The sequence below is a fragment of the Gymnoscopelus microlampas genome (genome assembly GCF_963454915.1).
Source record: "Gymnoscopelus microlampas genome assembly, chromosome: 3".
NCBI classification, from domain to species: Eukaryota; Metazoa; Chordata; class Actinopteri; order Myctophiformes; family Myctophidae; genus Gymnoscopelus; species Gymnoscopelus microlampas.
This window is the reverse complement of record NC_139940.1, coordinates 33,974,928-33,987,451: the sequence shown is the minus strand read 5'-3', so window position 1 is coordinate 33,987,451 and position 12,524 is coordinate 33,974,928. Positions and strand designations below refer to the sequence as shown.

General features: G+C 41.4%; 1 protein-coding gene across 1 annotated transcript in view; it reads left to right on the top strand.

Moving 5' to 3' along the window:
* LOC311039730 (CUB and sushi domain-containing protein 3-like) overlaps window positions 1-12,524 on the top strand; it is a gene marked incomplete at its 5' end in the record, with an annotated part of 373,258 nt that overhangs the window by 345,355 nt on the left and 15,379 nt on the right. The window contains 2 exons of the mRNA XM_084049684.1: window positions 8,076-8,249; window positions 10,819-10,892. Of these exons, the coding sequence (XP_083905810.1) occupies window positions 8,076-8,249; window positions 10,819-10,892 (248 nt within the window). The remainder of the gene's footprint in view (window positions 1-8,075; window positions 8,250-10,818; window positions 10,893-12,524) is intronic.

The following is a 12,524-nucleotide window of genomic DNA, read 5'->3' as shown; positions in this document are numbered from 1 at the left end:
CACGTGTTGTGAGCAACCTTTTTTAAGACAAATAAAACCATAAAAAATTGGGTTATTTTATGTCATGAAAATCCCTTAAGCCTGTGTTAACCACAGACCTTATTTCAGACATTTAACCAAAATAATAATTCAAAACCCACCTTGTTTCTGAGTTTAGGGACTACAAACATTTCCATTCTATTGCCATAATGTTTTATATGAGCAGCAAACAGTAGGCGAGTGTGCCTCTGTGGAAATGTTATGAGAAGAGAGGATGAAGGGAGTATAAACATCAGGCTTTTACAAGTAGTGTAGTGGAGGGTGTGTATGTTGTATACCCACTTATAAAGTGCACATCAGTTAGGTAGAATTGGCATAATGTGCAAATCAGTTTCAGTAGGTTTAGCATTGTCATCCATTTTGGCTACATATTCGGAACATTTGAAACGGTTTCAACACCCATTTGCTGCACTATCGACAACAGCTGTGTGTTCTCATATAACTCTTCACATCTCAGGCTCAGAGGAAAAATAAAGTAAAAACCTGCATTTTTCTACTCACCGGCCACACACGTAGACACAGACACAGCCACATACACCGGTGCACACACACCGGTGCCCATATGGAGCAGCCCCGCCACTCATTCATTCACAGTGCTTTTCTCCGCAGTCGACTCGTTTCGAGTCTCTTCTGAGAATTTTGAACACATGCCGCTGTTAGTTTTCAGCACACGGGCCACCTTGAATTGTTTTTGAAAAATTGAAATTGAATGTGTCTCTCTGGAATCTTCATGTGGCCTCTCCTGCTGCTCAGAATTCTCTGGCTGATGTCACAGTCGATCCTCGCCTCACTCAAGATCAAGACCCTGAAATACCTGTATTCCTTCACTTGTGGTAAGGACTCATTCCTTGCCTGGAGTGGGCAATCCACCAATTTCCTGCTGAGAACCATGGCCTCAGATTTAGATATGCTGATCCTCATCCCAGCTGCTTCACACTTTGCAGCAAACTGATCCAGTGAGTGCTGAAGGTCACAGCCCGAATGTTCAAAAGCGCCCAGTTATACGAGATCTTTCTTTCCTTTTTCATTCTTGTCCTCTCCCTGTTTCAAAGATTACATAAGAACATTAACAAAAGGTTCAATGGTGCCTGGTGTTTAGCCAAACAGAGCCTGGCAGTGTGTTTAATAATGTATCTATTTGACCAATCAGTAAGACATTTTCATGAAGGAGAAATCTACTGTAAATGGATATTATGCCTTCAATAATCTCTTTGCGTCATGATGCACGGCAGTTTTGTTGGATACCGCATTGTCATGTGTGGGTTAGAATGCATTAAAAAACATGCTAAAATATAGTTTTCAGCTTCAGCGATTCGTACCAAAGTGAAACAGACTGGCATTAACATAAAGTGGGTTTGTGTGATTTTGGAGATGTATATCTGGGTGGGTACGCCTCTGCCAACTTAAGTGTGCCAGAAATAGCAATGGACGATCTATATACCAGCTGACCTGCTCCAAGCATACAAGAGGCGGACAGTGCAAATCGTGTTCCTCCTTGACCCCAAAATTGCAATGCGCTGCTGATTTGCAAACGACATACCCCCCCTATAGTTCCTCTCCTCCCACACCGGTGCGCGGAGTGTCCTCAAAATAGGGCCCACAGCCTTGTTAATTCAGTGTCCTCTGCTTGTGCAAGTTTTTTACTAAGTGCCTTAGTTTATCATAAGCTGGCACCAGACAGCATGTTCTTCCTTTTGTAATCATGATGGGCCGTGTCATTCCCCCACCATACCACAGTCATCTTTCCACATCAGCTCCCCCAAAAAACTACTTCCCACGGCTGTATTCAGCGTACAGTATACTGATAACGTTGCATAATGTGTGCTGTCTGTGCAGTGAATGATTGTGTCGTTACAGTAATTACAGTTAATAGCCCCCCACTAGCTAACATACAGTACAGTACAGTAGCCATCACTAGTGGCATAAACAGGAAAACTGACAGTGATTAACAACTGTGTAAACATCATTCAGATTGATCAATAAGACTCTGTGAACAACCTGGCTCCCCTTGCCATAGCGTTACTACAGCTGACTCCTAAGTGGACCCACCTCAGCGATAAATCCCCAATGTTTTCCCAGGCAAACTCTGGCAAGAGTCTAGAAGTTAAACAATAGGGGAGAAAGCGCATGCTGATTATATTTGGTGTGAAAGAAAGTGATTATCTACAAATTAAAATGTCAGTAGTGTATTTTCCACAGCAAACGGGTCACTATAGAGTCAACACACAACATACATGCAGTGCTTAGCCTTATATTTGGTAAATATAGACTTTATTCACAGGTCAATGTGCTTCTCACGTTGGTGCAACATGAGGCAATGATGAAGCCATCGCATTATTCAGTGTACTGTATAATGGACGCTAACAACACTGCTAACCTTTTTGAGTTTGTATTCATGTCAGTATAATGCAGAATAATTATACAATCAATTATTAGTAGAATTGCTGTTGAAAAGATAATTGCCAAACATACCTGTACTCAGCAGTACAGCTATAGCTAAACTGCAGCTCAGCAATATTGCGTAAGGTGCCGTGTTTCTGCAAAAACAGGCCAGCCTGTGCAATTTTTCTGTGCAGTGCATAGCAATTACGGAGTGGTATCTGTGCCATTATGAGACATACGGTAAAGTATGGTAGATTTAGAATATTTACACTCTGTGGTCAATGGCTCTTCACATTAATCTTCACTACTCCAGCACAAAACACAAAAACAGCCAAGTAGTTCTTAGACTTGAAATATTGATAATTATTAATTCATATGCTACCCAGATTTAGCACTCTGTCTTTCTGTAAGTGCGATTACTAAAACAGTGCTTAAACACCCATATTCATCTTCACACAGTAAAATCCTCTGTGTTCATTTATCCATTTCCTTACTCAGAGTGTACAAAATGGTAATTTAACCACTTAAACCCTATACTTATAGTTCACCGGTTTCCCATGGGCTCTACTAGGCCCCCTCCAGTTTTTGCTCTACATTCTACACTAAATATATTTGCCAAAAATAGCTGATACAAGCTCACAATGCATTGTGTTGCAACACGTTGTGAGCTCGTAGATCTGCTATTTTCACCAAATGTTAGCCCCAGAATAGGGATGCTGTATGCGAATTCGGAAGGTCAACCCTTGGCTTGTCCAGTCTACACATCGAAGTGTCCCTGAGCAAGACCCTTAACAGCTCCCCAACTGTGCGCTCATCTGTGCCATCTGAGCAGCCATCTGCTGGGTAACGCAGTAAAAGTACTTTCCCCTCTCCTGGGGACCAGAAAATAATCGCCACACCTCCCCTAGACTTCACTGTCTGTAAAGGCTAGTTCACATGTTGGCGCAACGATGAAACAGTGATCCCAACTTTGAGTCTATCCTCTGCATACTGATGACTTCAAAGCATAGATAATTCATCAAGGAAAGAGACACTGTGATAGAGCAACAGAGCAAGCAAGTTTCAGAGGAGTTTGACGAATCTCTCTCTCTCTCTCTCTCTCTCTCTCACTCTCTCTCCCCCACGCTCTTTCTCTTTCTCTCTCTAGGCATATTAAATATGCTGAGCTTGGTTTGGCCTCGGGCCAATTCTCGTATAATTCCACGAAAAAGGACAATATTTCCTCGCGGCTAGAAGCTTGTGAACGATGCTGCGCATGTCACCTGTTAGGCTGGTATTGTCACGGCCCCTGAAAAATTACATTCAAATACCACATCACACATCCCAGGTTAAGTGTTTCACAATAATAGTTTTCGGGTTTTCTGCTGGAGATATTTGGATCTTTATGTGTAAACACTTCAAACAGAATCATGAGTGGTTGGTTGCACAATGCATCTGTTAAAGGTGGAACTGCGATATAGGCAAATATATTTTTCTATGCAGAGATAGGTCTCTGAATACATGGATTTGGTACCAAGATAACACTATTTGCAGAAATGGCTTTATTTAGACATTCCTGCATGGGCTGGATTCTAATCTCAACTTTAAGCAGACATCTATTATCTCAGTGAATAGCTATGTGTATAAGAAGACCCTGCTGCTTCGCAAGAACCAAGCAAGAACTTATCTCTGCCTCCAGACCTCCACACTGCAGCACATGTCAGGTCTCGAAAAGCAGCCTGCCTTATTATTGGCTTGATCCCCGCAGATCTGTGCTACAACTCACAGCTGTGTGACTGAGTGGTGTGACTCTTTGTCCTCGCCTCTGCTCACTCCGAAAGAAAGAGCATTCCAAAACTCCCCACAGCTAACAAGTAACCCTGGCTGGAAAGTATTCCATTGAATTTTTTTTTGGATAGATGGATGGACGGCTAGACGGATGAATGGAATGCTAGCTCAAACTTCTCCTGCACGCGCACGCACACATCGCACGCACGCACACACACACACACACACACACACACACACACACACACACACACACACACACACACACACACACACACACACACACACGCATCGCACGGGCACACACACACACACTGCCCCAAAAACCTTTCTTTCTGAGTTGCTGCTATCCAATGATTAGATGTAGCCTGTAGCCCTACACCATAAAATGAATGAAGGAATAATAATCCAAATGGGCTTCATCTCCCTATGCAGTCGTTGGAACCCCATCAGAACAGGTCACATGACGTCAGAGGCTTTCAGCGCTACTGAAACGGCAGATGGTTTTGTTAATCCCAAGGCTCTGTCAAACAAAGTGATATTTCACTGGTTCATTATTTTGATCTAAATTGCAGTGGCGCCCACTGCACCCACTTGGCACCAAGGTTGATCATTGGGAATAGGAAAAAATAACACTCATTGGATTGAACAAATACAGTAACTCTTTCATTAATGTCTTAAATGGACATTTAATTTGTTGACAACATCTGCCTGTCAACAATTTAAATGTCTTAAATGTAGTTTTCAATGCATTATCAGATAAAACATAAAAAACAACCTAAAATTATCCCAAGGAAAGAAATAACCGCAATTCTTTTTTGACAGTTAGAATGAACTTATTTTTTCTTTTTTTAAGTTAGTGTTTATCTGCCACATTATAAAGGAAAAGAAACAACAATGGCAACAGCAGCAGTGCTGCCACCACTCACTGTAAGCAGCCCTAAAACCCTTCAGCAAATACAGGTTGTCCCTACGACAACCTGGCAGACTCTTTTCCCTCCAGGCTTCCAAGCTGTGGAATGACCTACCTCCGTCAGTCAGGATTGCAGATTCACCCCCCATTTTCCGCCGCAAAAGTTTGAAAACTCTCCTCTTTAGACTCCACCTCATACAATAGCACTCCTTATTCATTTGCGTCTGGACTTGTTGCGCTGAATCTGCAGTCCTGACTTTCAAGAATTGTTTTGGGGCTTTTTTATGCCTTTATTTAGAGAGGGATAGGGATAGGCTGACAGGAAATGGGGAGAGAGATGGGGGGGGGGGGGTGACAGGCAGCAAAGGTCGTCGGGAACGGGAGTCGAACCTGCGACACGCTGTCAGGCTGGCATTGCAGCCTAGGGTGCTTGGAGTCTAGGTCACTTACAGTAGGAGCTTTGGCGAGGGTGTCGTATTGAAGGTCGGGACAGACGTTCTGTGCTTGCTGTTCAAAGTGTGCTGGAATGGGTGTAGGACTGGTTCAGGGGTGCCATGCCTTGTAGTGTGATTATGTTGAGGGGTTGAAGACCAGTTGTATTGTAGCTGTTGTGGAGGTTTAACCCATTCAATCTGGGGACGCCTCTCTGTCATTTTAGATTTCTTTGGCTATTAAAAAATAGCAGATCTACAAGCTCATAGCGTGGCACCGAGTGCCACGCTATGAGCTTGTAGATCTGCTATTTTGGAAAAATCGTGAAAAAGTGTGCAAATCTTAGAATTTATATATTTTTAAAGCAAATCTTTGCTTCTGGGGGTCCCTAGAACTAAAGATTTTACAAATGTTCGCTTTAGAAAATATATATTTAAAGATTCGCACAAATGTTCACGATTTAAAAAAAGAATAGCAGATCTACAAGCTCATAGCGCGGCACTCGGTGCCGTGCTATGAGCTTGTATATCTGCTATTTTTTTGAATAGCCAAAGAAATCTTGACAATGACACATGTGCGTTCCCGGTCTGGTTTAAGAGAGAGAGTGATCACTGCTATGTGCTGTCACTATCAAGGTTCTTAGCAGTTTGAGCAGGAGTCACCAGGATGATGTTGATGGAAATGGAAAGATCCTACTAGCCTGGGGGCAAGACTTCCCAAGGAAGAAGAGAAGTTGTGTTTTGTCTGTGTTGAGCTTGAGATGGTGGGAAGACTTCCACTGTGAGGTGTCAGCCAAACACGGAGAGATGCACACTTGAACCTGCGAGGAAGAGGGAGGGAAGGAGAGAAGACGGTTTTGACATGTTTTCATGTTATTCAGATTTATGCTGTTTACTTGTTCACAGATGCTACAATGTGTATGTTATTTTTCTGTTTGCTCGTGAATTTTGTTATTTGCTAGGTTTGATGTTTGCACATGTCATAGTCAGTTTATTCAATCACCCCCTCCTATCTCTGTTGGCACAGTAAAATCCTGAGGGTTAATTTATCTCTATATTTAAAGTAAAATTCAGGATTTTAGTCTTTTTTTTTCTGTCAGTTGCTTTCAGGATTACTGAACGCCGTTCATATCCAGTGTGATTTACAAAGATTGATAGCGGTTAAGAGGTGCACGCACCACAAACATTTGGACAGGTGCTGGATCAAAAAGAATAAACTGTGATCAAAAGGAGAAGGTCCGCACACCGTCTTAATGCTCCCAAAATAATGTAATAATAGAGCAGTCAAAAATAACAACGTTTCGGCCTGAGTGGCCTTCGTCAGGTATTTACATAGAGACACACGGCCGGAAGCGGAAGGCCTACAAATTCACGCCCACTTTTGAGACAGTGCCGCTACTCGAGGTCCGTTAGAACGATGAACTGCAGCTCTCAATGCAATCTCTATGAGAGGATATGAGAGTTGTGGGAGGCAACAGTCTGGTCACGCGAGACTATACCCACTGTAGATCTCGCCTCCCCTAAAAAAATAAAACGAAAATGTGTCATTGCGTGCTTAATGTCCTCAAAGTCACGCATCCAACAAGCTTTGAACCGAGCAGATTGGACCTTCTGTTCCAGAGATAATGGCCAACACATATTGAAAACGGACACTTTCGCCAGTTTTCTGGGTATTGAAAACCTCAAGGGATGCGTCCGTGACGTATATACCATGCGACCACTTAAACTCTAGATCTCCGATGCCATCGGTTTTGACACACTGATGGAGTATATTATAATATATTGTGGGTAGTATATCGAGATGACAGATATGGGACATTAAAAAGGATAAATTAAACAAATGGGACAGTTTATTAGAACACAAAAAAAACGCTACAGCTTCAGTAGTTAACCAGTGAAATTACGGTATTTTACAATGCCTCTCATGAGATTGCATTGAGAGCTGCAGTTCATCGTTCTAACGGACCTCGAGTAGCGGCGCTGTCTCAAAAGCGGACGTTAATTTTTTAGGCCTTTCGCTTCCGGCCGTGTGTCTCTATAGGATTGATCAGCTAGGGAGCTTTAAGTCACACTCAAAGGACGCATTGCTATCGACATGTTAACTGTGTGGAGGATCAAAACGTGAGATCTTTCCTATTATATACATCATCAGTTCTCAAAGTGGGGTCCGGGGACCCCCAGGGGTCCTTAGGGGGGTTCCAGGGGGTCCCCAGCAAAATGTTTTACTTTTAATATAGCATCACAATCATTTTAACCACTTTAACCTTTTATACTTTGGCTATTCAAAAATAGCAGATATACAAGCTCATAGCGTGGCACCGAGTGCCGCGCTATGAGCTTGTAGATCTGCTATTTTTGAAAAATAATGAAATTTTGTGCTAACCTTTGAGTATATTTTAAGTGAACATGTGTAACTCAAATCTTTGCTTCTGGGGGTCCCTGTAACAAAATACTTTTAGATGGGGGTCCGCGGCCAAATATATGACATGACATGAAAAAGTTTGAGAACCACTGATATGCAATATTACAATTTGCGTTTTCAGCCAAGTTCTGTGGAGATCCTGGAATCCCTGCCAAAGGGAGGAAGGAAGGGCGCAGTTTCATCTTCAAGTCTGAGGTGACATTTAGCTGCAGCACCCCCTACGTCCTGGTGGGATCAACAACACGTATGTGTCAGGAGGACAGCACCTGGAGTGGAACTCAGCCCCGCTGTATAGGTACTATACTCATTCATCCGGTCACATTGTTCAATGTGAGCTTGTAATGTGAGCTTGTAGATCCTGGAAAATAGTCGATCTACAAGCTCACAATGTGAGCTTGTAGATCTGCTATTTTCAAACATGTTATTTGATGTCAATAAAATGAACACCCTGGATTTAACTATGGTGTTGGTTTGTTTCCAGAGCCATGAGGCATTTATTTTTATGTGAAAGTAAATTGGTAAAAACAAGGAAACAAGGGGGCAACAAAATTAGTTTCCAAATGTGATTATGTTAGAGTTGCTGGTGTCATAAATGAAACAAAGTTCAAGAGGCTGACATAATTAGAGCTGATTTAGAATTCTAGTGCAGGAATTAAATAAATGATGTTGCTCCACAAACGATTCAATTAGAGATGTACACAATGTGAGATACAGAAGTAAGGGTGTGCCGATATATCGTCCCGCGATATATCGCGATACGTTTTCGCGACGATATCGTTTTGGAAAAAAAAAATATCGTTTTTGAAAAAAAAAAAAAAAAAAAAATTCTTTTTTTTTTTTTTTTTTACAATCATAATAATCAGGCATGCAAACGGCCCCGAAGTGAAAAGAGTGACAACATGTTTTTTTTTCGGGTCAGGTGTCATACTATTTGGATTCAAAACGGCTATTGTAGCTGAAAAGCTACAAGTTTGCATGTCTGAATAATGCAAAAACAGAATTATTTGTTTGCATTTTCTTTTTTTCTCCTCCATATATTTTTATAATAAAAAAAGTGCGTATCGTATCGAAATCGTATCGAAGTTGTGAGCCAAATATCGTATCGTATCGTTTCGTGAAATTAGTGTATCGGCACACCCCTATACAGAAGGCTTCCCAATGTTTCACAATTCCGGCCAACTGATATTTGGTCTTGTTATCTTGAAGTGTTTCAAATTGATATAAATTGGCCTGACATTGATGATTAAACTGTTAAAGCTTCAAAGGCTTTTTAGAAGCCAAGTCAGATGCACATCCTAAAAGTAACTATCAAAACTGTAATACTACGAGGGAAGGAGTGTAAAGCCGGCTGTTTTCGGCGTGCGACACCATCATACAGCAGGGTATAAATTAAGCATAACGAACGATTGTGTTGTTAACTCTGAAAGTGTAAAAATGGGAATCCATGGGTATCAAGGATCCATTTCAATCAACACTCTGCTGTGCATGATTGTCCTCAACTTCATCAAAACAGGATTTGGGTACTTTAAGTCCAGTCTGGAGCTTGTGAACTCCATATATAGGCAAGTCTGTGATGCAGCAACAGCAGTGAAATGTTCCTGCAGTACTACAGTATGACTGACATCAATATGACCTCAGTCATATCGATATTTGGGTAAAAACACCTCTTTCCATCAGGACATAAAACTTAAATATTGCAGCTTTAATATATTTGTATCTAATGAATATTTAGCTTATTAATCTCAGTTCCTCCATTAAATCCTCCATAATATGCCATTTAACTGTGCATAATCCCGCTAAATCCTGTGCTGTGCACTCACAATAGGGAGAGACTGGATCCCATAGTTGGACGGGCAGGTGCAATGTTTTGTAGTTGGTGGTTGTCAGACAACAGCTGACACAGAGAAGTCCAGAAACTGAATGGATTCATGTGATAAATAACCCTGTATACACTGTACGTCAAAGTAAATCTTCACTGAGAATTTTACATAAGTAGTTATTCCATAGGAATTAAATGCTACATTATCCGGAAGGACTACAGAGAACCAAAGTCTGACATCACTTCCGCTAGAGGCCGCTATCCCCCTCGGTCACAGTTATTTTTTCTATTGAAAAGGGTCATTAGATCAGGTTATATACTGTAAGAACTGTGTTCCAAAAATAAGCAAATCAGCCCGCAATTTTACTCATATGAAGCATCAACTGACGGTGAAAAAGTAAATACATTTTCTCCAGACACAGACGTTATCAAATGTCTCAAAATTGTATACGACACAGGGTCACATACCCGACAGAATCGCGGGCTGATTTGTTTATTTTTGGAACACAGTTCTAAGATCAATCCCTATGGTATTTTCAATAGAAAAAATACTTCCGTGACCCAGGGGTAGCGGGAGTGACGTCAGGTATGCTATACAATGGGCCCCTCCGGGCTATGGGATCTGAGAAGCCATTGATGTCACTCTGCAGCTAGTCCTCTCAGCGCAAACATATAGGAAAGGATAGGTCAAATGTAATCTAAAATTAGGTTGCTGGCTATGGCCCTGATTGTCACTGTCATTCTGGTTTTTAATTGCTTCCAAACCGTCTTCTCACTGTGGCAATTATGTCCTCATGTACATAACTGCTGCTTATTATGTTATGTGTGTATATATGTGTGTGTGTGTATGTATATATATATATATATATATATATATATATATATATATATATATCCTTACTCCCCCCAACCCCCCCCCCCCCCTCTTTCTTTCCTGGATAACAACGTAATGAGGGAGCTTGCACAAAAAACAAATTTCACCCACTGATTTACACCTGTAAACCATGATGTGACAAATACAAACTGATTCTGATTTCTGTTTCAGAGCCCACCAAGACCACCTGTGAAAACCCAGGAACACCAGAGCACGGCTTCATGAACTACACAACAGGCTTTAAGGTAAAAATAGAAAAGTAATTATATACTGTGTGATATTCTGTCAAGGAGGAGAGCTATAATGTCATTCAAATTTGAGAAACAAGTCTAATCTTCACTACTCTATTATTTTTTATAATCCATTTAAGTCCTGCTTGAGGTAGATCAAACATCTAGGTAAAGGTCATTATTTTCTGGTCGGTCCACTGGTGACTGTGGTCCATTGGTTTGAAAAATATTACTGTAATTTAGCCAACATCTCTAAAAAGGTTCCTCATTTGTAAACAGTTTTCAATGTTTTCCAAACATTCCTGAAATGTTCAAACTTTTTTTTTTCAAAATATCATGAGCTTGTATTTTCACTTTATAATGATTCAACTCTGGACTACTGGAACCATGGCTATTATATTTGAGAGTGAGGCTGGACTGTCCACCAGCACCATTTCAAAGCCAGCTACTGTTCTTTTCTTAATCCTGTGCCCGCGCACGCCGCCGGATTTCTCATCATTACCGCCCGTTTCCGCAATGTTTTCAAGCCGTCCCTCCTGCAGTTTATTTTTGACCTCCCGCCACCAGCAAAGTTTAAGTACCGCCTGCTCCCGCAGTATGTTAATTGGAATCCAAATGCAAACAGAAACACAGCATGAGAGGGAGGGGGGGGGGGGGTTGGGGGGGCAGGATTTCACCATTTCAGCACCACGGACAGTGGGCTGGACAAACTGCTGATTAGTATTAACAATTAGACGGCAATTTAGATTTTCTGTTCGTAATATGGTTCAAAATTATGTTCTCCTCCTCCGCGAGGCAATCAACGTTAATTAGACTGTCACTAATTGACTGTAACAAAATGTTCCCTTACGGGTCCACTTGGTTACATTTGGACACTAGCGCTGGTATCTCATGCTGACCAGTCAGTAACCGACTTTGTGCTCTTTTAGATGCCTCAATAAAATGATGTAGTGTGCACATCAAAAACAATGTCTTCTTTTATTTCCCTGAACCGATTATTTGTCAAGGGTCGCAACCATTCAAAGATGGTACTTATTCATGTGCTTGTCCACCCGCCTCTCATTGACTTAACCCATTAAGACCGGGAAAAGCATGTCATTTTAGATTTTAACCATTATTTTATGCTTTGGCTATTCAAAAATAGAGATATACAAGCTCATAGCGCGGCACCTTATTTGTCTATATCAGTGGTTCAATTTGAGTAAAAAAAAATCACTTTCAAAGATTTGCACACATTTTCACGATAAAAAAACAAATAGCAGATCTACAAGCTTGTATATCTGCAATTTTTTTAATAGCCAAAGAAATATAAAGTGACACAGCTGCGTTCCCGGTCTTAATGGGTTAAATGCATTCTGTCAAACCTTCGGCTCCAGTTTGCTTCCCAGTGCTTAGAAAGTGACATATCTGACCTCTCCTTCAATACTCCTTGGTTATTCCCCAAACCGCCTACTCCCACGAGATTTGCGTTGGGTCCTGTGGGACTCAATGGGATCCCAATCCCAATGCAGGGCCCTACTGTACTGTATATACTGTATACATGTTGCCCTTGTACCGTATTGTATATTCCCATGTCAACAGGGGAGCTAAATGGATGCTCCATTAGGAATCATTTTGCATTCCATTGGATGATGCTATGCTGTTGCA